The sequence below is a fragment of the Cetorhinus maximus genome, chromosome 14, assembly GCF_964194155.1.
Source record: "Cetorhinus maximus chromosome 14, sCetMax3.hap1.1, whole genome shotgun sequence".
NCBI classification, from domain to species: domain Eukaryota; kingdom Metazoa; phylum Chordata; class Chondrichthyes; order Lamniformes; family Cetorhinidae; genus Cetorhinus; species Cetorhinus maximus.
This window is the reverse complement of record NC_135892.1, coordinates 49,823,898-49,849,462: the sequence shown is the minus strand read 5'-3', so window position 1 is coordinate 49,849,462 and position 25,565 is coordinate 49,823,898. Positions and strand designations below refer to the sequence as shown.

The 25,565-nt window shown below is 43.2% G+C and overlaps 1 protein-coding gene across 1 annotated transcript in view; it reads right to left on the bottom strand.

Moving 5' to 3' along the window:
• Positions 1-25,565, bottom strand: part of usp34 (ubiquitin specific peptidase 34) — a 273,481-nt gene that overhangs the window by 182,479 nt on the left and 65,437 nt on the right. The window contains exons 8-15 of the mRNA XM_078556887.1: positions 25,157-25,218; positions 24,877-24,958; positions 24,695-24,787; positions 23,042-23,167; positions 16,239-16,368; positions 7,631-7,761; positions 6,741-7,339; positions 1,732-1,946 (exon numbers count right to left, since the gene is read on the bottom strand). Coding sequence (XP_078413013.1) covers positions 1,732-1,946; positions 6,741-7,339; positions 7,631-7,761; positions 16,239-16,368; positions 23,042-23,167; positions 24,695-24,787; positions 24,877-24,958; positions 25,157-25,218 — 1,438 coding nt within the window. The remainder of the gene's footprint in view (positions 1-1,731; positions 1,947-6,740; positions 7,340-7,630; positions 7,762-16,238; positions 16,369-23,041; positions 23,168-24,694; positions 24,788-24,876; positions 24,959-25,156; positions 25,219-25,565) is intronic.

Genomic DNA, 25,565 nt, shown 5'->3' with positions numbered 1-25,565 from the left:
TATTATTTTATTCTCACAACCGCGCAGGACGATCAGCCGTTTTTGCCAGTATTTTTTCCCAGTGTAATTTTTGTCCAATTAGATACCAGCCTGCAGGCCATTTAAAACTGGGATGCAACCTAAATTCAGCCATGGCCAGGGCCATTCTGAACTGTGCGAATCTCAAATAAAGCTGATGTCCCCAGGTCATCAGGAGCTCTTGCTGCTCTGTGAGGCTCAAAAAAAACCTGGCATTTTGGCCTTCTCTCAAAAGGCTGCTCCCACAAGCCTGTTAAATTCTCCTGCCCATACGGAAAACCATCACTCTTGAGACTGAGATATAAGAACTACTGCTTAAGAGATAAAACATGTGACGAGGTGGTTAAGATTTACTCAGAAATAAAAAGCCCACATACTAAAACCTGGAAGTAAAATTTTGGTTCAATTAACAGTCTCTGCTCCCTCACTTCTCTTAAAGCCCTCCCACCCCTCCCCTAAACTCACATCTTGCTCTAGTTTCTCTCCTATTTTCCCTTATACAAGTTAATTTTATCCATGAGATCCACCTCCTGCTCCCTTGCCCCTATCCCCACCAAACTACTGACCACACAATTTCTCCTCCTGGCTCTCAGGTTAACAAATATTGTTAATGGTTCTCTTTCCTCAGGCACTGTCCCCCTCTCCTATAAATCTGTCATTATCACCTCTCTCCTCAAAAAACAAACCTTGACCATCCTTGCAAATAACTATCTCCAACATCTTTTTCTTTTCAAAAGGTCCTTGAACAAGTTGTCACAGCCTAAATCCGTACCCATCTTTCCTTGAGCTCCATGTTTGAATTCCTCCAAATCAGGTTTCAGCCTTGCCTCAGTAATAACATGGCCCTCAAAGTCACAATGACATCCTGCGTGACCATGACAAAGATAAACTATTCCCTCCTAGTCCTTCTCGACTTGTCTGCAGCCTTTGACACTGATCTTCCAACATCTCTTCACTACCGCCAGATGGACGGGGCTGATCTTGCCTGATTACATTCTTACCTATCTAAATGCTGCCACAGAACCACCTGCAATGGTTTCTCTTCCTGCTCCCGCAAGGTGTCCTCCAAGGATTTATCCTTGGCCCGCTCTCTTGTCTCATTCACATGCTGCTCCTCAGCAACATCATCCAAAAAAACAGCATCAGTTTTCACATATTCACTGATGACACCAATCTTTACCTCACCACCGCATCTCCGTACTGTTCCAGTGTCTCTAAATTATCACACTGCTTGTCTGACATCCAGTACTGGATGAGCAGGAATTTCCTCCAATTAAGGAATTTCCTCCAATTACAACATTGGAAAACTGAAGCCACTGCCCTCGGTTCCAATACAAACTCCATTCCCTAGATACGACTCCATCCCTTCCCTACCAGCAACAGTTTGAGCTGCTTTATAAATGCAAGTTGTTGTTGCTGTCGGTAGCAAAAATAGAGATATTATTACTCCATGATGCTTTGGGAGCAATTTCAGTTATGGAGGCTAAAATCAGCCTTACTGCATTGTCGCATACAGTAAATGACCACACCCAAGCTTTCTGATAAGCTTAGTGCCAATACTTCTAATTCAAAATTAAATTACGTTAAAAAAAATGAAAGTTAATTTGGATTACTAGCCAATGCATTCACAAGTCTCAAGCAATAGTGATAAAAAAAAATGTGGTTTTTCAAATTTTTCCATTTATTCTGAAAATGAATGCACATTTTCCTTACCTTGACTAAGGTGTTCATGGTAGATCGAAGCAAGATTGGGTAGATGTTGTTGAAGATGAGATGCAAGTTCTGCATGAGAATTGATCTGTACCAGTTCTTCCTCGCAACCAGACTCTTCTCCATCAAAGTCTGCCATATTCTTTTCAGACTTCGCACTGACCTGAGAGCTACTACAACTGACATCGTCTGCACTCATCATATCATCACCCAAGTGTCTGTAAAACAAATAGGTCAAAATTATAGGATAATAAAGTTTACTTGGGAAATCCTATCTGTACAGGAGGCAACTTCCACGAAACAGGTCAATACTCGCATGTTATTTCAAATGCACAAAACAGCATTCAATGTTCAGTAAAAGCATTTACTGTTCTAGAAATTAAAACTATTCTCATAGAAACTGGCCTATGACATGATCACCCAAGTGGATAGAGACAGAGCCTCTTCACACATGCCCAAGTAACTTGTGCCTGGGTCAGATAAGTAACCCAATGCAGATCGTGAGTAAGCACTGGACAAGGTCTGATTTTCCTTTTTTCAAGGAAACTCCTCTGATTCCTTATTTACAATAATGCAAAAGCTCCAGTATTCCAAATGCAGGAAAAATTCAATTTGCAAAAATGAAGCATTCCCAATTTTTAAGGATTGCTGTTCTGCAACAGCCCTTGTCTTATAAGGGATTCCAGTAAATGTTGGTGCTTCCCCTTCAATCAAAGTGTTTGGCATCCTCCTCAGCCTCATAATGGTCCTTCTGCAAGAGCATTACAAACTCTCGATGGATGCAGCAAAATGAAGACAACACATCTATGGAAACAAGAGCATTTTTCTAGGTCAAACATGGACTGGAAATGTAGAAGAACTGCAGCTTAAATGTAGCTAAGAAACATGTATAATGAACAAGCTTAAATGCAGATAGCACCCTTGAGGTTCTTGGAATGCCCTAAAATTCTTCACAATCAATGAAACATTTTTGAAGTGCAGGCAAATGCAGTAGCCATTTTGCGCACAAGATCCACCAAACAACCGCAATAAAAATGTCTGGACAATCTGTTTTCATGAAGAAGGGTTTGAAGAAGGGTCCTACGGACTTGAAACGTTAACTTTGTTTATCTCTCTCCACAGATGATGTCAGACCTGGTGAGTTTTTCCAGCATTTTCTGTTTCTGTTTTAATGATGTTGGTTGACTTGAGGAATAAACATTGACTAGGACACTGGGAGAACTCAACTGTTTTTCTTCCCCCAATAGTATTGTAATATCCTTTATATCCACTTGAGTAAGCAAGGGCAGCCTCAATTTAATACCTCACTTGAAAGATATCATGTCACATAGTGCAACGCTCCCTCGATATTGCACTGAAGTGGCAGCATAGATCACGTACTCAAGTCTCTGAAAAGGGAATGCACAACCTCCTGACTCAGAGACAAGAGTCTACCACTGAACCAAGGTCAATGCTTTAGTCAAATTATTGAAAGTAATTAAATGAATTTTCAAACTTGTTAACATTTACGATAATCAGGTTAGCAGTGTATTTGAACTACTTTTGCGGCATTCAGGAAAATAAAGACTACATATCTACAAGCTTCTTATGGATAAAGAAATAGACAAGTTGCAAAAAAATGTTTTGGATTGGGGGAGGGCGGATTTTAGTAAAGTAAGGCAGGATCTGGCCAAGGTAGACTGGGAACAGCTACTTGTGAGGAAACCGAGAGGAGCAGTTCAAAAAGGAAAAGGGGAGGTTACAGGCTCAACATGTTCCCTCTAGGGTGATAGGAAGGAGTAACAAGCCCAGAGAACCATGGAAGACCAGAGATGTTCAGGATACGATGAGAAGGAAAAGAGAGGCTTTTAGCAGGTACAAGGGGAGCAAATCAACAGAGGCATTAGTGGAGCACAGAATGTGTAGGGTGGAGCTTAAGAAAGCAATTAGGAGAGCAAAGAGGGGATATGAGAAAGCTCTGGCTGGTAAAAGTAGGGAAAATCCCAAGATATTCTACAAGTATATCAATGGGAAGATGATAACCAGGGAAAGAGTAGGGCCCATTAGGGACCAAAGGGGCAATCTATGGGTGGAGCCAGAGGACATCGGTAGAGTGTTGAACGAAAACTTCACATCCGTCTTCACCCAAGGGAATGAGGATGAAGGCATGGAACTCAGGGAGAGAGACTGAGAAGTTCTTGAGCAAATTGACATAGGGAGTGACAAGGTACTGGAGGTGTTGGCAGGCTTAAAAGTGGACAAATCTCCAGGTACGGATGATTTGTGTCCCAGATTCCTGAGGGGGGCAAGGGAGGAGATTGCAGGGGCTCTGGCCCAAATTTTTAATTCCTTTCTGGCCACAGGGGAGGTGCCAGAGGACTGGAGAACAGCTAATGTGGTTCCGCTTTTTAAGAAGGGTTGTAGAGAGAAGCCAGGGAACTACAGGCCAGTGAGTCTCACGTCAGTGGTAGGGAAACTATTGGAGGAAATTCTGAAGGAGAGTCTATCTCCACTTGGAAAGGCAAGGTTTGATCAGGGATAGTCAGCATGGCTTTGACAGAGGCAGGTCATGCCTAACAAATTTGATTGAATTTTTTGAGGAGGTGACCAGGTGTGTAGATGGGGGTAGTGCAATTGATGCAGTTTATATGGATTTCAACAAACCTTTCGACAAGGTCCCACATGGGAGACTTATAAAGAAGGCAAATGCACATGGGATACAGGGTAATTTGATGAGGTGGATTCAAAATTGGCTTAGTTGTGGGAGACAGAGGGAGATGACAGAAGGATGCTTTAATGACTGGAAGCCAGCGTCCACTGACATGCCACAGGGATCTGTGCTGGGTGCCCTATTATTCGTCATTTATATATGCGACACAGATGACTACGTGGGGGTGGAGGATTAGTAAGTTTGCGGATGACACAAAGATTGGCCGAGTGGTTAACAGTGAGGTTGAGTGTCTTGGGCTACAGGAAGATATAGACGGCATGGTCAAATGGGCAGATAAGTTGCAGATGGAATTTAACCCTGAAAAGTGAGAGGTGATACACTTTGGAAGGAGTAATTTAACAAAGAAGTATTCAATCAACGGCATGACATTAGGAAGTTCTGAGGAACAAAGGGACCTTGGCGTGTGTGTCCATAGATCTCTGAAGGCGGAGGGGCATGTTAGTGGGGTGGTGAAAAAGGCATATGGGACACTTGCCTTTATCAATCGAGGCATAGATTACAAAAGTAGGGAGGTTATGTTGGAGTTGTATAGAACCTTGGTGAGGCCACAGCTGGAGTACTGTGTGCAGTTCTGGTCGCCACATTATAGGAAGGATGTGATTGCACCGGAGGGGGTGCAGAGGAGATTCACCAGGATGTTGCCTGGGATGAAACATTGAAGTTATGAAGAAAGGTTGGATAGACTTGGGTTGTTTTTGTTGGAGCAGAGAAGACTGAGGGGCGACCTGATCGAGGTGTACAAGATTATGAGGGGCATGGACAGGGTGGATAGGGAGCAGCTGGTCACCTTAGTTGAAGGGTCAGTCATGAGGGGACATAAGTTCAAGGTGAGGGGCAGGAGGTTTAGGGGGATGTGAAGAAAAACTTCTTTTACCCAGAGAGTGGTGATGGTCTGGAAAGCGCTGCCTGGGAAGGTGGTGGAGGCGGGTTGCCTCACATCCTTTAAAAAGTACCTGGATGAGCACTTGCCACGTCATAACATTCAAGGTTATGGGCCAAGTGCTGGTAAATGGGATTACGTAGGTAGGTCAGGTGTTTCTCGATGGGCCGAAGGGCCTCTTCTGCACTGTGTGATTCTGTGATATCACACTTACCATACTCTTGAAATTTATGTGCCCTTGCTCCCTAATGAAATAGATGGGAATGCCAACTGCCAAACAACCATGTAGTCAGACAATGCTTATCATGATTTGGACTATATTCTAGTTTACTTGCCTCTTGTTTACTTGCCATTTGAGGTTGTCAATCTTTTCGCATTTGTGATGTGTACGCTTTTGTGGTTGGTACCTTTGTAGCTTTGATTTTGTACCATTTTGTTTTACCAAAACACAATTGTTTTCCAAAGTTAGACTATACCTCCATTTTACATCCTTTATCCACACCAATCATAGGATATTAAATTCACTATCATACACAAAATATTTTTATTACTGTAACTAATATTTGACTGGCTATCCTAAATTGCTGCCAGATTCAATTTCTTGTCGGAATTTTCATTTTTTACAATCTGAATGTTAAAGGCATTTCTACATCTCTAAAGTTCCAACTGCTTCTACATTAAGCCATCTCTGAACTTTGCACAAGGTCAAAAGTCTTACATGCACACATTGCTAAGTATCAGAAAGCAAAAGGGCACATCTACCCTATGAAATTTACCTTAAATAGCAAGAAGGCCTAGAGAATTTCTCTGCTGCAATATGACCTTCTTGAATGTTACACTGACTACAAGCAAATATATAAAATTTAATTCAGAGATCAAACAGAGCTATATTTTTTGCAGCATTATATAGGAGACAGTTCCAATTTCTTGAATCAAGTAGGAAGTTCTAATAATCACAACACCCATGTGTGTGAACATAGTTTATTCACAAGTGGCAAATCCTTTGTATTAACGGGTATAGTACGCCCAGTATTTATGTTGTTAGGTAGTATACATTGATGGGCACAGTAGCACCTGCATAAATGATGGACTGAAAGGATTTATTCAAACACAAATTCATTTAAAATTCAAGAAAAAGAAAGTTTTTACAATTTACTAATATTATGGTAAATTAGGTGTAACCAGATTACTAATACTGCATGAATTAATCAGTTCAAAACCTCAAGCCAAGAACTGGTCACCACCCAATTCAGATTTGTGCACCCCCAGGAGAGAATAATCATTACGTTTCACTTTTGGCTTTTAGGAACATAGATAGATTCCAAGTTTTATCAGTTTTAAAATCAGAACTTGCATCATCATCCTTAAACTTGGAATCTATCATTTCAAGATTAAAACAAATATAAAGCATGCCAAACTCACCCATCGTGGTGATGATGTTGATGCTGCTGACCAATGAAACGTCTGCAGTTAAATATTTCATTCCCAATTGCTTCTCCTAAAAAATCTCCTGTTTGCGTGATACACGAGTCCTGAGAACCTTGTGATATGTGTGCAGTATTTATCTCCCCTGACATGTCATGTTCAGAGTCTTCAGGGTGTGAGCAAGTATCCAGCAGCCGGATTCGATTTTCCCCTGACGGAACTGCATCAGTGCTATATGAAATGTCCCTGCCCGATCCACTATTAGGCCTGTCATGTTCTACTCCACCTGGTGATTCTGACATACAAATTCCTGGCTGTGACTCTGCACTCAGAGTTCGTAATTCAGGGTTCCTGCTCTCGTTCTGGGGGCTATGTTCTCCCTCTTCCTCTTCATCGTCTTCCTCTTCTTTGAGAGCTTCACTATCAGCCATGTCCTCTGAGTGGACTTCACTTCCTGGACTTCCAGCTGACTGGCTGGCATGACTTGAATTTACTTCATTACTAGAGCCATCACTGTGCCCACTGCTACTGCCAGGCCCACTACTGGCATCTTCACCACTATTAGCAGTCTCGTCAGAACTTCCTTGCATAGACTCCTAGAAGAAAAACTTTAGTTATTATTGAATCTATTAACTCTTCATCAAGAATACTCCAGTTGAACTTTCAAAGCAACTTAGCTGCAGCAATATTAAAGATTTTTCATTAATCAATGGTCAAAACTTGTCATTTTAACTTGCCATCTATTCAAACAATGTATACAATTGAGCCTGGAGCCAAAATACAACATAATTATCTAATTAGTGCATCACCACGCAAAGCATGATCGGCTAAGCCTTACGATTAACTTCGTCTTTTCCAATTAATTTACTTGCATCTTGATTTCTTACCTCTGTATCTGACAATCGCTGTTGTGCACGCTTTGCCCTGTTGATCATTTGTTCATCCATTTCAATGTCACTGCCTCCGCTATGATGAGTATCACTGTTGTCACTGCTCTGTGGACTAGCTGCAGGGGATCCTAAGTTAAATTTTTATAATTTAATTTTAATGAAAAGCAGTTAACAAATACTCAGAATGGTAACTGAATGCTTACTAAAGACAATAGTCAGCGTTAATGGATTTTTTCAAAACCAGTAGTTGCACCACACTTATTCATCACTGTAAAAAGCATTAGCCAACCACTGCATGAAAAGGTTCTGGGCTGATCCTCAGTTATTTTTGCTTAATGTAAATGAACTGGAAATCAATAAATGCCTAGAAAAAATTCCTTATGAATTTTTTCATACATGTATACAAAGGAACAACTGAGCAATTTGATAGATGGAAAATGGCTAAGAGGGGGGAAAAAAATCATAAGAAGTCAACAATAGTTTATTTATCACAGGGTCATTCTTTATATACTACAGGATCATAATATAAAAAATATATAATTCAACTCCTTTGCTGCAAATCTTGATGCCATCCGTGTTTCAGTGTGGTCTTCTAGGTACAGCATGAACATGGCAAATTGCTTGATGAAATGAGGCCATTATTTCCAACAAGGAATCTGACTAGATTCAGTCCAACCTGTCACTTCTCTTTTCAAAAGTATCAGAACAAGTAATGTTAAAAAAAAATTAAAATAAAGGGCTTCCATCAAATTTGTGTTGGGTTGTCCAATTATCTTTTTTTTTAAAAAGAGGGAACAATTGTACAGTCAATATCTCAATACAAGGATAATTTTTTTGGCAAGGTGTGATGATTGCTGTTTTTAAAGGAAAGAGGACAAATAAATTCTACAATAAAATACTAGATTTATCAAAATTAAAATACCAATGCTCCATTACAGTAAAAGGAAACTAAACTTGTTGAACAAGTAGGGAGTTCATTAACATGAAAGTTGGCTTACTACTTCTACCTGTGTGCAAAAAACAGATTTTAATTTTGTATGAATAATTCATAAGATGTTTGTGCGGGATAATGAGTTTTCTTCCACACAAAGATAGGATGGTTCCAATAACATATTGTTTAAATCAGAGCACAATGTCAGCATATTAACAGGAACAGGTAATTGAAAGGTCGGAGTTGCAAATTTGGTTCAGGTCGGAATTCAGTGCACAGGGGGAAAGAGGTGCTCCTTTTTCTACTTTTTTTTCAGCCTCCAGTGTTTGGTGTGTTTCCTTCCTCGTCTCCAAGCTGGGTGACTACAACTTTCTGTTACTTTATTGTGTAAATTATTAACGAATTGACTGATTAAATTAATAAGGTTGGACAGAAATGGCAGGGTTGGTGGTGTGCCGTGATTACAGCGTGTGGGAATCTGTGGAGTGTGCTGTGATCCCAGAGAACCATACCTGCAGTAAGTGTCTACAGCTTAGGCAACTTTGGCTCTGAGTTGCTGAGCTGGAGTCTGAGTTGCGAACATTGTGGGGCGTCAGGGAGGAGGAGAGCTACTTGGGCACTTTGTTCCAGGAGGGAGTCACTCCCCTTAGGTTAGGCGGAACTTTAAAGGTGGTCACTGGTCAGAGACAGGAGGATGTGACTGTGAGTCAGGCAGTTAAGGGGAACCAGCATGTAGTAATGAGGAGCTTCAGCCCCCGACTTTGTCCAACAGGTACAAGGTGGTTACTACCTGTGTGGATGAGAAGGGCTGCAAGGTAGATGAGCGGACTGGCCATAGCACCATGGCGAAGAATGTCTTTCAAGTGGGGGGAGTGAAGAGGAATGTGGTAGTGATAGGAGGCAGCATAGTCAGAGGGATAAATATTGTTCTCTGCAGTCAAGAGCGTTAGTCCAGACAGATGTGATGCCTGCCCAGTGCCAGGGTGTGGGACATCTGCTCAGGGCTGAAGAGGAACTTGCAGTGGGAGAGGGAGGACCCAGTGGTCTTGGTCCAGGCAGGTACCAATAACACAGGTAAGACTAGGAAAGAGGTTCTGCATAGAAAGTATGAGGAGCTAGGTCCCAAATTAAAAAGCAGAACCTCAAAGGTAATAACCTCTGGATTATTACCTGAGCAACCTGTAAATTGGCATAGGATGAATATAATTAGACAGATGAATCTGTGGCAAGAACACTAATGTGGGAGAAGTGGGTTCCTATTTGTGCAACATTGGCACCGGATAGGGGAAAGTGGGAGCTGTACGGTTGGGGCGGTCTACATTTGGGACCAATGTTCTAGCGAGCCACATAACAAGAAGTAGAGAGGGTTGTAAGCTAAGTAGTGGGGGCAAGGGATCAAATGTGGGAAGATGTGGTAAATCAAAGAGTAGAAACAAGGTAAGAGAGAAAGTTATTTTTTTCCATTTATGCGATGTGAGCATTGCTGGCTAGGCCAGCATTTATTGCCCATCCCTAATTGCTCTTGAGAAGATGGTGGTGAGCTGCCTTCTTGAACCGCTGCAGTCCCTGTGGTGTAGGTGCACCTACAGTGTTGTTAGGGAGGGAGTTCCAGAATTTTGATCCAGTGACAGTGAAAGAATGGCAATATAGTTGATGGCGAGTGCCTTGGAGGGGAATTCCGAAGTGGTGGTGTTCCCATATGTCTGCTTTCCTTGCCCTTCTAGGTGGTAGCTGTTGTGGGTTTGGAAGGCGCTGCCCAAGGAGCCTTGGGTGAGTTCCTGCAATGCATCTTGTAGATGGTACACACTGCTGCTACTGTTCGCCGGTGGTACAGGGAGTGAATATTAGTGCAAAAGGTGCCAATCAAGCAGAGTGCTTTGTCCTGGATGCTGTCGAGCTTCTTGAGTATTGTTGGAGCTGCACTCATCCAGGCAAGTGGAGAGTATTCCATCATACTCTTGACTTGTGCCTTGTAGATGATGGAAAGTTTTGGGGAATCAGGTGGTGAGTTAATCACCACAGAATTCCTAGCCTCTGACCTGCTCTTGTAGCCACGGTATTAATATGGCTAGTTCAGTTCAGTTTCTGGCCAATGGCGACCCCCAAGCTGTTGATATTGGGAGATTCAGCGATGGTGATTCCATTGAATATCCAGGGACGATGTTTAGATTCTCTCTTGTTGGAGGTGGTCATTGCCTGACACTTGTGTGGTATGAATGTTACTTGCCACTTGTCAGTCTTGATATTGTCTAGATATTGCTGCATTTGGACATGAACTGCTTCATTATCTGAGGAGTCACGAATAGTGCTGAGCGTTATGCAATCATCAGCGAACATCCCCACTTCTGACCTTATGATGGGAGGAAGGTCATTAATGAAGCAGTTGGGCTGAAGACACTGTCCTGAGAAACTGCTGCAGTGATGTCCTTGAACTGAGGTGATTGTCCTCCACCACCCTTTCTGCTACATGTGACTCCAACCAGCAGAGACTTTTCCCCCTGATTCCCATTGACTCCAGTTTTGCTGGGGCTTCTTAATGCCACGCTCAGTCAACTGCTCCCTTGATGTCAAGGGCAATCACTCTCACCTCAGCTCTAGAGTTCAGCTCCTTTGTCCATGTTTGAACTAAGGTTGTAATGAGGTCAGGAGCTAAGCAGCCCTGGTGGAACCCAAACGGAGTGTCAGTAAGCAGGTTATCGCTAAGCAAGTGCTGCTTGATAGCACTGTTGATAATGCCTTTCATCACTTCCTCGATGATGGAGAGTAGATTGATGGGGCGGTAATTGGCCAGGTTGGATTTGTCCTGCTTTTTGTGCACAGGACATACCTGGGCAATTTTCCACACTGCTGGATAGATGCCAGTGTTGTAGCTGTACTGGAACAGCTTGGCTAGGGGCACGGCATGTCCTGGAGCACAAGTCTTCAGTACAATTGTCAGAACATTGTCAGAGCCCATAGCCTTTGCAGTATCCAGTGCCTTCAGCCATGTCTTGATATCACGTGGAGTGAATCGAATTGGCTGAAGACTGCCATCTGTGATGTTGGGGACCTCAGGAGGAGGCAGAGAGGGATCATCCACTTGGTTCTTCTAGCTGAAGATTGTTGCAAATGCTTCAGCCTTATCTTTTGTACTGATATGCTGGGCTCCATTAACATGGGAAATGATAAATGGACCATGACAGAAAGGGAGAGAGTACAAATCTAAGCATAAGTCAGCAGATAAGGCAAGAGGTTACAAAAATAATAAAATGACAAACCTAATGGCTCTGTACCTGAATGCATGTAGCATTCAAAACAAAACAGATGAACTGATAGCGTAAACAGAAATAAATAAGTACAATCTAATGGCCATCACAGAGGCATGGCTGCAGGACGACATAGGGACCTGAATATTGAAGGGTACATGACATTTAGGAAGGACAGGAAGCTAGGAAAGGGTGGAGGAGTGGCTCCATTAATTAACGATGGTATTAGCACAATAGAGAGGGATGACCCAAGTTCAGGAAACCAGGATGTAGAAGCAGTTTGGGTAGAGATGAGAAATGATAACGGCAAGAAATCACTTATGGGAGTGGTGTACAGGCCACCTAACAGTAACTACATGGTAGGTTGGGATATAAAGGAAGAAATAATGGGAGCTTGTCAGAAAGGTACAGCGATAATCATGGGGGATTTTAATCTAATATAGACTGGAAAAATCAGATGGGCAAAGGTAGCATAGATGACAAATTCATAGAATGTTTTTTGGTTAGTTTCTTAGAACAGCGTGTTCTGGAGCCAACCAGAGAGCAGGCTATACTAGGCCTGGCATTGTGCAACAAGATAGGATGAATTAATGACCTCAGTGAAGGTGCCCCTAGGTAGCAGCGATCATATGACTGAATTTTACATTCAGTTTGAAGGAGAGAAAAGTTGGTCTAAGACTGGTATTTTAAAGGGCAATTATGAGGGCATGAAAGTAGAGCTAGTGAAAGTGAACTGGCAAAAGGTTAAGGAATAGAGGTGCAGTGGCAGACATTTAAGGGGATATTTCAGAATACACAGAATAGATATATTGCAACGAGAAGGAAAAATTCCGAGGGGAGGACCCACCATCCGTGGTTAAGTAAAAAAGTTAAAGATAGTATCAAATCTAAAGAAAAAGCATATAACTGCGCAAAGATGGGTGGCAGGTCAGAAGATTTGGCAGAATATAAAAACACGAAGAATGATTAAAAGATTAATAAGGAGGGAAAAATTATAGTATGAGAGATAGCTAGCTAGAAATATAATAACAGATGCTAAGAGTTTCTATAGATACTTTAAAAAAAAGAGGTAACGAAGTGAGCGTTGGTCCTATAGAAAGCGAGTCTAGGGAATTGATGATGGAAAATAAGGAAATGGCAGATGAATTGAACAGGTATTCTGCATCGGTCTTCAGTATGGAGGATGTAAGTAACATCCCAGAAATAGCTGTAAATCAGGAAATGGAAGGGAGGGGGGGGATCTCAAGAAAATGACAATCACCGGGGAAGTGGTACTGAACAAATTATTGGAGCCGTGGACTGAAGTCCCGGGTCCTAATGGACTTTATCCTAGGGTCTTAAAAGAAATGGCTAGTGAGATAGTTGATGCGTTAGTTTTGATCTTCCAAAATTCCCTAGATTCAGGGAAGGTTCCATTAGATTGGAAAGAAGTGATATAGCTCCTTTATTCAAAAAGGGAGGCAGAAAGCAGGAAACTACAGGTTAAATAGCTTAACATCTGTCATACGGAAAATGTTAGAAATTATTATTAAAGACGTTACAGCAGAGCACTTAGAAAAATTCAAGGCAATCAGGCAGAGTCAACATGGTTTTATGAAAGGGAAATCATGTTCAACCAATTTATTGGAGTTCTTTGAAGAAGTATTACATGCTGTGGATAAAGGGAAACCACTGGATATATTGTTCTTGGATTTCCAGAAGGCATTTGATAAGGTGCCACATCAAAGGTTATTGTGAAAAATAAAAGTTCAAGCTGTAGGGGGTAGCATATTGTCATGGATAGATGATTGGCTAGCTAACAGGAAACAGAGCAAGCATAAATGGGTCATTTTCAGGTTGGCAAGATGTAACAAGTGGCATGCCACAGGGATCAGTGCTGGGGCCTCAACTTTTTGCAGTTTATATAAATGACTTGGATGAAGGAACAGTTACTAAATTTGATGACACAAAGATCAGTAGGAAAGTAAGTTGTGAAGAGAACATCAGGTGGCTATGAAGGGATATAGATAGGTTAAGTAGTGGGCAAAGATCTGGCAAATGGAGTATGATGTGGGGAAATGTGAATTGTCCATTTTGGCAGGAACAATGAAAAAGCATATAATTTAAATGGTGAGAAATTGCAGAGCTCTTAAATAGAGGGGTCTGGGTATTCTAGTGCATGAAACACAAAAGGTTAGTATGCAGATACAGCAAGCAATTTGGAAAGCTAATAGAATGTATTCGTTTATTGCGAGGAGAATTGAATACAAAAGTAGGGAGGTTATTTTTCAGTTATACAGGGCATTGGCGAAATCAGATCTGAAGTACTGTGTACAATATTGGTCTCCTTATTTAAGTAAGAATGTAAATGTGTTGGAAACAGTTCAGAGAAGGTTTATTAGACCAATACCTGGAATGGGAGAGTTGGCTTATGAGGAAAGGTTGGACAGACTAGGCTTGTATCCGCTGGAGTTTAGAAGGGTAAGAAGCAAATTGATTGAAACATACAAGGTCCTGAGGGGTCTTGATAGGGTGGATGTGGAAAGAATGTTTCCTCTTGTGGGAGAATCTAGAACTAGGGGTCACTGTTTAAAAATAAGGGGTCACCCATTAAGATAGAAATGAGGAGAAATTCCATCTCTCAGAGGCTGAGCGTCTTTGGAGCTCTCTTCCACCAAAGGCAGTGGAAGCAGACTTCGATTATTTTTAAGGCAGAGGTAGATAGATTCTTTATAAGCAAGGGGGTGAAAGGTTATTGGGGGTAGGCGGGAATGTGGAGTTGAAGTTACAATCAGACCAGCCATGATCTTATTGAATGGCAGGGCAGGCTCGAGGGACCTACTCCTGCTCCTAATTTGAATGTACTAGGTTGGCAGTTTTTCGTTTATTGAAAAAGCATCTGTTATGCCATTTTGAGAGTTTTTAAGCTACTTTAATACTACTAGCTTCTGCTAGAATCTTAGTAGACATCACTGAAAATAGGCAAAGATAAAGAGCTCAAAATGTATTAGAATTTTTGAAGTTGTAACTAGTATGGTAGATAAAGGAGAGTACAGTATGGAGAAGTGAAGGGTTATTCATTTTGGTAGTAAGAATAGAAAAGCAGAATATGTTTTTATAGGCATGGAACAACTGCTGATGTTGAGAGAGACTTGGATGCACAGTAAAATGGGGTGCCTGTAGGTGTAGTATATTTGGATCTCAAAAAGGCATTCAATAAGGTCCCACACAAAAGGTTAATGGGCAAGATAAGAGCATGGATAGAGGATTGATTAACAAACAGGAAGCAGAGAGTAGGGATAAGCGGGGCATTTTCAAGCTGGCAGGCTGTGACTAGTGGAGTGCCACAGAGATCGGTGCTGGGGTCTCAGCTGTTTACAATCTATGTTAATGACTTAGATGTAGCAGCCAAGAGTAATGTATCCAAAGTTACTGATGATGCAAAGCTAGGTGGAAATCTAAGTTGGAAAGGACACAAAGAGACTGCAAAGATATATGGACAGGTTAAGTGAATGGGCAACAGTATGGAGTATAATGTGGGGAAGTGTGAAGATGTTCACTTTGTAGTAAGATCAGAAAAGTATAACTTTTTTTTAAAGAATGAAGCTTCTAAATGTTTATATTCATAGAGACTTTGCTGTACTTATATAAGGAACACCAAACCAGCATACAGGAACAGCAGCAAATTAGGAAAGCTATTGGCATGTTGACCATTATTGCAAAGAGATCAGAGAACAAGAATAAGGAAGTCTTGCTTCAATTTTTGGTGAGGTTTTGGTGAGGCCACACCTGGAATACTCTGTGCAATTCTGGACTCCATTTCTAAAGGAGGAATCTGGGAGGTTCATAAGAAGATTCATTAGATTGACTCCTGGGATAAGAGGGTTTTCCTATGATGAGAGGTTGAGTAAATTGAGCCTATACTCTCTGGCAATTGGAAAAATGAGACATACAAAATTCTGAAGGGTCTTGACAGGGTAGACACAGAGGCTGATACCGCAGTTAGGGAACCTAGAACATTGGAGCACAGTCTCAGGATAAGGGATCAATCGTTTAGGGCTGAAATGAGGAGACATTTCTTCACTCAGTGGGTTGTGAATCTTTGGAATTCTCAACTGCAGAGGGTTGTGGATTAGCTATCAAGTATGTTCAAGGCTGAGATCAACAAATTTTGATCTCTCAGGGAATCAAAGGGTATGGGGAGTGGGCAGAAAAGTGGAGTTGAGGCAGAAGATCAGCCATGATCATATTGAATTGAGGAGGCTCGAGGGGCTGAATAGTCTTCCCCTGCTTCTATGTTCTTAAATGTTGTACAGTCTTTTTATCATTTTCTTACTAATTTGAGCAGAAGCTTGTATATGAATGCAGACTTAGAAAATTTGGAATTTTAGATGTATAAACACTTACTTAAAATAATACAATGTATCCATTCTCCAAGCATTGCACTTACCTTTTTTATTTCCCATTGGGAGGTTTGTATTAAGGAGAGAAGCAAAGGAGCTCTGCTTGGACAGTTGAGCCTTAGCAGCAAGTGCGTTATTCCAGAGGGCTTTAATAAGCATTGATGCCAAGTACAAGGTCTGTGAACAAGGCCAAAAATGGGGTATTGAGTGAATACTTTTACTCAATGACTTCAGTGTGAACTGCAGATAATGGGGAGGGTAAATAAAGCAGTCCAAGGAACCACAATTGCACATCAACACCTGACCAAACAAAAAAAGAAAGAGGTCGACTACTAATGCGAGTATAGCATGTCATAGCTGAAAAGGGAAGTTAACTTATATGTCAAGTATTTGTAAAAATGATTTTTGAGGCCAATAAAATGGGGTAGTCTTCAGCAGGTCAACTTATACATCACGATCTACAGTAAGCATTGCTATATAGTGTGGTTGAGAATGCAGAAAGTAACTCAGTCAACTTGCTGTGGCAGAGCTCATAAATAGGCCAGAGTGTTTGGAACTTAATAAATGATGAATGGGTTTGAGGGCAGTGCAGCAACAGCAGCAAAGCCTGCAGCAAAGAGAACAAATTGTTGGTTTTTCATGTGCGTCATGCTGCCGTTGGGAGGTCACAGCTAAGGCACCACTCTTGTTTTCATGGGTAGTTTGGAATACTCACTCAGTACCATTGTCTAAATGGATAAGCATACTGTTAACCAGATTTTGTAATCCAGTTACTTATCGTTAGATTAATTAGAAAGTAAATGGGAGGGCTTCAATTATCTTTTTACAGCTTCCCCAAGTAAGCAAGCTATTATTCTCTATGATTTGAAATGTGACTTTTTATGCATATCTCAAAGTAGCATTGTCCAGGAATTGCACAAAAATCTTTTTGTTAATAAATTAACAGGAGCCCTCACATGTCCTCTCAGTCTTCAGATAGCAAAGGAATAAAACACTACTAGACCACTCAATTTAGGCTATAAACTACAAACCATGTTCAGTTAAAAGAAAGTATAAAGCAGCAGAAAGCCAGAAGAGCAAAATGATCACTGAGATTTTGATTCACATGTCTGATACAAAATAACAAATACAGAAGTAACAAATACAGCAACACTTTAGTTTCAGCAATACTAAACTTGGACTAGCAGCATAATGCAAAACTTCAGATTTCAAAAATTCATGAGTTACTTCCACATCCCCAAGTATAATAGGACAAAAAGCACTGTGTCAAGTACATTTGGCTGCCTGGCCCTATAGCTGTCAGCCCCTCTCACACAGGCACTTAGTGGACCATCCCCGCTGTTAGAATCACTGCCACTCCACAGTTGTCCTGACAGCCATCTGTACGATTAATCCACAGGCTGAAGGCAAAACAGCACCAAACCTGAACCATGTAAGAGATGTTAAATATAAATCCAATTCCACAAGTTACCAAGTCCTTTTCTTTAAATTGATTATTTTCAGGATAAAGCAAGTAATCTGTGTTCTATCGCAAGCCCACTAACACTCTCAACCATTTTATTACATTCAATACAAATTCCTGAAAGGGCTCAATTTCTGTCTCCCAGGGCGGAATTTTCCATGCCTGCTGGCAGTGGGCGTGATAGGTGGCATGCACGGACAATATGATGCGATCAGTTTCACGACGGCAGGGAGGCAGATCGCGATCTTCCGCTCAGCCCACCAACGGCGGGCAGCGTTTCCCACCAATGGTGGTCAGGGAGCTCATTGTAATACATCAGCATATCATTAAAAGGCCATCACACCAGGCGCTTGGACTCTACCAGATCATCCGTCCACGTCAGTGGGAAAGCATGTCGGCGTGTTTCACAACAGCACACAGGTGGCATGAACTTGGTGGCCTTCACTTTGGGGGAACTCAGGTGAGTGAATAGCATCGTTTGCCGTAGCTCACCAGGGTCACCTGTTGCTTTGCAGGTTTCAGAGGCGCTAGGCGGGCCTGGGTGAAGTGCCACCCTGCCTCGGAGGCGGCTGTTTTCGGGGGAGGGTGTTGTCCGGGGGCAACTGCTGCCCAGCCTTGGAGCTGACTGTTGCTGTTGTTGGGGGGAGGGGTGGGGGCAACTGCTGCCTTGGCATTGGATCCCGCGCAAAATAAATCAAGGTGGGGGGCAGGGTAGGAGAGGGAAGTGGCTGCACAGTAGGGACACCTGTATAAACTGATCATTCCTCTGTAACTGAGAAACTTCAGGCGCAGCCACAGTGATATGATTGGGGTCGGGCTCCTAGCCTGCCCGCCTACGCATGCAATGCGGAAGCGCTCTACCCCAAAAGCGGCCCCCTACGCCCCCACCACCACACCCCCCCCCCCCCCCCACCCCAGCACAAACTGCGAGTCCGCAACCACTTTACTGGATCGCGGAGCAGTTGGACTGCACACATTATACAATCTCCTCCTCAATGCTGGCCATGTAGCAGTCACTGCTGGAGGCGCTCACAGCCCCTTGCAATCTCAGCAAACCAGATAGGAGCTGTCTCCCCTATATGGCAGGCTGAAAGGGCAGCCATGCAGCGCACTCATCTGTAGCCATCCGAGGGGTGGCCAGCACTCTCTGGGAAGCACTAAGGGATCATCACACAGGGCCAGGAAAGGTACTAAGTTCGCCCATGCTAACCACATCTCTCTCTTTCATGTCGCAGGAGGACCACATCGCGAGCATGGAGCCTGGTGACCCAGCTGAATGCCTGATGGCCTACAGAGAGCGAAGACGACAGAGGAGAAAGCAACTGAGGCGCCTGGCCAGGCAAAGGCAGGAGCTGCAACCTGAGGAAGAAGGGGCTGCTGGGGCTCCCGCACACGCTGCCCGGGAGCAACAGCGAGCCGTGGCTTGTCAGCACCTAGCAACACCCAAGGTCTATAGAAGCCATCTGTCATTCCTGCAGATGACCAAGAACCAGTGTCGCCGACGACTGTGCATGTCTAGGGACCTAGTCACTCACATCTGCCACTTACTGCAGGGCTTGGCGCCAAAGGGAAATGGAGGGCATCCAGTGCCAGTGGCTGTAAAAGTGACCGCGGTGCTCAATTTCTATCTCAGTGGCTCCTTTCAGGGCTCCACAGGTGACCTCTGTGGGCTATCACAAGCCACCATCCACAAATGTATCCATGAGGTCACAGGTGCCACCTTCTCGAGGGCACATAACTTTGTGCATTTTGCCCGGGACTGGGACAGGCAGGATGCAAGGGCAATTGGATTTGCCTGGATTGCAGGATTCCCACAGTTGCAGGGTGCAGTCGACTGCACCCATTTGGTGCTCAGGTCTCCATCGCTACACATGGTGAACTACATCAACTATAAGGGATTCCACTCATTGAATGTGCAGCTGGCATGCGACCACCAGAAACAAGTCCTGCAGGTGTGAGTACGGTTTCTAGGGAGGGTGCACGACGTCTACATGCTCAGTCGGTCACAGGTCCCTGAAGTCTTCCAGGGTCCACAGAAGCTACAGGGATGGCTCCTTGGAGACAAGGGCTACCCCCAGAGGCTGTGGCTGATGACACCCATGCAGCGGCCTCAGACTGCAACAGAGCGATGGTATAATGAAGCACATGCTGCAGATCGCTACTTGGTGAAGCAGACCATCGGGATGCTGAAGGTGAGGTTCCAGTGCCTGGACCAGTCTGGTGGAGTGCTGCAATACAGTCCGCAGAGACGTCACGCACGGTCGTCGTCTGCTGCGCCTTTTACAACCTGGCGCTCCATTACATTCTGGCAGCAATGACAAGCACCATCAAAGTGCAGGTATCAGTAATGCTTCCAGGGAGTGTGCGGCAGGACCGTGATTTTGGTCTGAAGGCTGCACAAAATACAGGGAAGAGGCCCTGGACTGAGACACCTGCCTTTATCTTGTGCAGAAAGGTTTCATATCTGAGTGACAAGAACACTGCTCATCAGAACAACAAACCATAGGCTGGGAGACATTCTTGAGAGTTTACTGACAATAGTGAACAGTATGTACAAGTGATTAACACCATTGCACAGGTTGTGCAACCAATTCTCCTTAACTTTCCAAACCCTGCCTCTATGTCTTGGTGCTCCCCGGACACCCACAGCAGAGGTGGAGGCAGCCTGCTGACTGCAACGCCCTGTCTGTGATGACTTTGGCGGGCGTCCTCTGGAGGGTTGAGTCTTGGAGGGCCCCAAACTGCTTTCAGGGTCCTGCAGTGTGGCAATGGCACCCTCCTCGGCCTGTGAAGCTGGAGCTGCTGAGGTCACAGGAAGAGGAGATTCAGATGGGCCAGTCACTCCCGGAGTCACCTGGGTGGATTGGTCCAGAGTGTGCACCTCTAATCCTCCTCCCTATGGGTGCCTGAAGGCCCATGGCTGACTCTTTGAGGGGAAGGGGTAGATGGAGTGAGACCGAGCTGCCTAGCACCCCTCTCGCATACACACTGTTGGAGGCCAACTACCAGTGTTGACCTCAGTGCATTGTCATGCTGGCGCTATCACCTCAGCCTGAAGGCGGATGGACCCCTTGCAGCAGACATCCTTTCCTGGTGTTCCCGAGCTTTCCTTTGCAGCTCCAGCAACTGTGATATGACCAAATCCAGAGGCTTGTCAACTGAATCAGACTCAGCAAATTTCTGGCCTCCAGCAGTCCCCCGAATGCCAGGGACCTGGGAAGTCCCTGCCTCCGCCTGCTGTGGATCAGACAGCGTGATGTGCTCACCAGATTATGATCTCGTGTCTATTCCAAAGCTAGGTCCCACCAATGTGTGTGTCTCTGCGCTGATGGGAGTGTGGGTAAGTACTGTGATGGAACTTCGAGGAGGGTGCCTTCAGATTCCCCTTTGAAGGTTTCTTCGGGGCTTGATTGGAGGCCCTGGGTCATGGACTCTTGTTAGTTGTTTGGCAGATGTGCCTGCGAAAGCAAGGAGAGATAATTAGTGCATGGCAGTGGCCTATGCAAGAGGACACATCACTCACGGCATGGTTGTCTGATGGATGTTGCACTGCTTGATCCTCATTTGGTAGAGCAGCGCCGACCTCACCGTCAGCACAGGACTGGTCCAGATCCTCGCCGGCCAGCTGGATGGCTCTGTTTTCTAAGTCCATGAGGACCTTGATTTCGGGCATTCCACCACTGGTCTGCGACCACTCTCACTTGTTGTGTGCCTGCTTGTCCTGCATGGATAGAGGTGGAGAAAGTGTAAGCAGGACACCTGCCGGGCCAGATGATAATGTGCCCCGCCCGTGCGGGTGGTAAGTGGTCCCATGGATGGGCTGAGGACAATGAAAGTGTGTGTGAGACTGTGAATGCCCTTGAACTGGCATTGAGTGAGGGGCCTGTGGATGTGTGCTGGGTTTGTGAGTGGGAGAGTTGAGAGTGATGGAAAGAGTGACTCACCCTGGCGGAAGGGAGGAGATCATGCATCCTCTTGTGGCAATAGGTAGCTGTCTTCTTCTGAAGGGCGTTGGCGCTGGCCACTGCTGCCACCGCCTCCCAAGGCGGATTGGTCACATTGTTGTCTATCCTGCAGCCAGAGCGGGGGTACAGGACATCCCGGCAGGCCTCCACGGCATCCAGCTCGAAGGACCCGTCATTAAACCGGGGGGCTACTGTCCTTTTTTAATTTGCTGATCATGTCTCCTGGCCAGCGGTGGTGAGCTGGCAGCGATGAGCAGTGTACTGGCAGCTGGCCTTTAAACATGCCGCCTGGCATGATGTACTGGCAGCTGGCCTTTAAACATGCCGCCTGGCATGATGCAACGGCAGGGTGATGGCGGGAGGGCGAATGAGAGCCTGCCCACCGAGGAAATGGCCTGTTTCCCAGGAGTGCATAAACAATGAGGCGGGTTTTGGATGATATGACGTGAAAACCCGCCACCAACAGGTAGCACGCCATTTTGGCCGCTCGCTACTGCACTTAGTGCAAATTTGGGAAAATTTTGCCCCCAGTTTCTCCATCACATTTGCTTTGATAATACCACTTTCCATTGTAGAGTTTCTGAGATGTCTTCCTTTCTCAAAAGGATTCCTTTTTGCAGTAGTAGACAAGACCTTCAGTTGATCTATCCTATTTCCCATGCTTATGTTCTCACCCTTTTCCTATGCCCCCACTCCCACTTCACAACTATAATGGATTCCCTCTTGTCCTCACACTTTTCATACTTTCCAGATTACCTTCTGTCCTTTCCATCAGCTCAATAATCCTATCACCAAGCATTATGTCCCTTCCCTTCTGTGTTTTCTGAAGTGGCCATTCCTTTCATGATACCCTGGTTCACTCTTCCATAACTTGTTGTCCTTCCTGTCGTGCCTTCATCCCATACCCATGTCCAGGCACCAAACACTCTTGTGGTTAGAGGCAGCAACTTGCATGTAGAAGAAATTAACATACTTAAATCAACTAGACAGCACAGAGATCATTTGGCCCAACTAGTTTATGAAGGCTTTTATGCCCCAAAAGCCTCCTCCCCACCACTCTTCATCCAACCCTATCAGCATTATCTTCTATTCCTTTCTCCCTCACATGCTTTTCCAGCTTCCCCTTAAATGTATTTATATTGCTTGCCTCAACTACCCCTCATAGTACCATGTTCCATATTCTAACCGCTTTGTGCACAGCAAGGTCCCACAATAGGATAAATGACCAGACAATAAAATTTCCGGCACGATTGGTTGAAGGTCAAGCTACCCAGAGAACTCCATTGCTCTTGCTCATATAGTAAAACTGTTTTCTGTTCATCTGTGTGGTCCGGAGAGTGAGAGCAAAAGTGAGCAATATAGAAAGAGTGAAAGATCCATGTCTATTATAGAAATGTTGGACACATCCATGCAGATGTCTTACCTGTTCTGTGTGCACACTTGGGTGAAGAGCAGATACTAGATTAAGAAGGTGACGGAGTGGTACAGGGTCCAGGTGCTTAATAAGAGAAGGGAACAAATCATGGATGTACCGACTACAGTGCTTCAACTATGGGGGAGAAGAAAGAGAAAATGTGTCAAAAAGTACAAATAAAATAAGAAGAATCAGTGAGTGGAGATATTAGAGATGATCATGCAATTAAATATTACATGAGTTCCTCAATTCCCTCAAATTATTATTTTCAAAAAGCAAATAAGAAGGATAATTTTCAATTACCACTAAAAATAGCCCTTCAATCAGGTGATAGCATTGAGCCATTTTTCTAAATCTGGGACAAACATTGCACCTCTGGAGTTGGTGCAACATTAGAAATAAACAAACAACTACAGCAAATAGTTCCAGAAAAATATTGGTAGTTAGGTCCAAAGCTCAAAAGCAACTGAGAAATCAGAGAGCAAACATTCATTAGAACCAAACCAAAATAAACCTAGAGTGGCATGAAGGTATTGCCCAAAAGAAGTTAGAATTGAAAAGATGATGGGAAAATTATAAAAGTTTCTTTTTAACCCAAACAATACATGACTTAGTGTTAAACTGCCAAACTGTAATAAGAACATATATAATAAAATATAGACTCATGTGTTTACTGTCAAGCAGGTCCTTTACTGGTAACAAACAATGTGAAAAACAATACTAAAAACGGATCTGGAAAAATGTCAATATACAACTGAAAGGTTAATGTGGCCCTGATGCCCACTGTACACAATTCTTGAGGTAATACATGTAGATCACCCACCTAGGAAAATTTATTCCCTTAACATTCCAAGATTACTTCATGACATGAAGGAGAAAGATTGCATGTGGGGACTCTCAATAAAGAAGTTAAGGCTAAGAACAGTTGGCCACAGACGTTGCCAGGCTCCTGGCTGGATAAAAAGTGGGTTATGAAAGATTAGGATCTTTCTGTAGTTCTGGTTTCTGAGGTATACCCTAGTAGGTTTGTGACATTTGCAGTGTAGAAGGGTCGAGAAGGGCGCCAATCCAATCAGGTGCAGATACGTGTGAGAGTTGGAGGGATGGGAAATAGGCAATAGGATATCCTATGCAAAGGACAGTAATGGGTAATGCATTCCTCAATTATTCTTTTTAAACTGTTCAAATACCGTAATGTAAACCTCATCTGCCCAAATAAAATCATAAGTGTTACCAAATAGAGTCAGCTTTGACTCAGTGAATGTAATCCAAAGGGTCTTCAAAACTTTTTCCTTAGTGTTTGCATAAATATGCGCATACATGAGTGCGCAGGTGGGAATCTTTTATTAAAAGGAAAACCTTCACCTAAATTACACTAGCATGTACAAATTAAGGCCAACTTTTAATGAAACTAAAAATTTAAATAACTTATTAGTCTCTTAGTAGGTTTTGATGTTTGTCTAGTGATCCCATTCAACATAGATATTAAAACTAAAACATTACCTGTGCAAATTACTTTCTTCAGAAATACCCTCCAAAGGAAACATTAAAATAGTTTTCTCAGTTTTTTCTTTAAAAATTTTGTGGCATTTGCATTCTATTTTACCCCCTATGGTTTAAGCAACAAAAGTAAACAACAGTACAAATTTAGCTCATTAGTACCTGTGCTGCTGCCCAAATACAGTCTATATGCTGTGTGCTAAGTCTTCCTTCTGCAGCCAGAAAGTTAAGGATGACTTGGCATTGTTTGATGATCTGCAAACCAATAATGCAAGATTTGAGAAAGGTAAAAACAGATTTTGCAAACTCATTTTGATGGGGAAGAAAGAACGTTCCACACAAACCTCAATGTGCAAATTTGGTCCAAAGATATGTTCAACAACACTATTATGAATTAGCCAGTCTGCTAGTTCTTTTGCAATTGACCTGTGTGACAGAAGATAAAGGGAAGAAGTTTACACAAAAAGTTTTCTTTCTTCTCCCTGTTTTCCAACCTGCCCAGTACTGTATAGTTGGTTTTCTTTCAGAATTCTCAGGGACATTTGGTTAGAAAACAAGCATAATTCTTTTTCCTCAAATTTGTATTTGATTTTAAGAGTCATCTCTCTAATAAAAGTTACTTACGTTTCAGTGTCTGACACCAAAGATTCATTATTACAAACATCATTGAATGTGTGAAGTTGATTCTGTTGGGGGAAAAAAAATGGAAATTGATTTTTCTAGTTTATTTTACAGCCACTTTACACTGATTTGTAAATCAAAAACATTAGTTTATTGAAAAGGCAAAGTTCATTGATTAGTACAGCTGAGTCAAAGGGAAAGGGTATAAAGTAAGGAGTTTAATGGACAGCATGACTAGAAAGCAAAGCATTTTTTAAAAGAAATACCATAGTAGATCTTTCCCCATGAAGCATAATTCATCATAAACTGCAAATGCATTTTCTATCTATGACATGACAGTAGTATTGTAAAATGTCATTGAACATAAGCAAAGGAAAAAAGCCTCAATTTAGGATTGAATATGGAAAAGCTC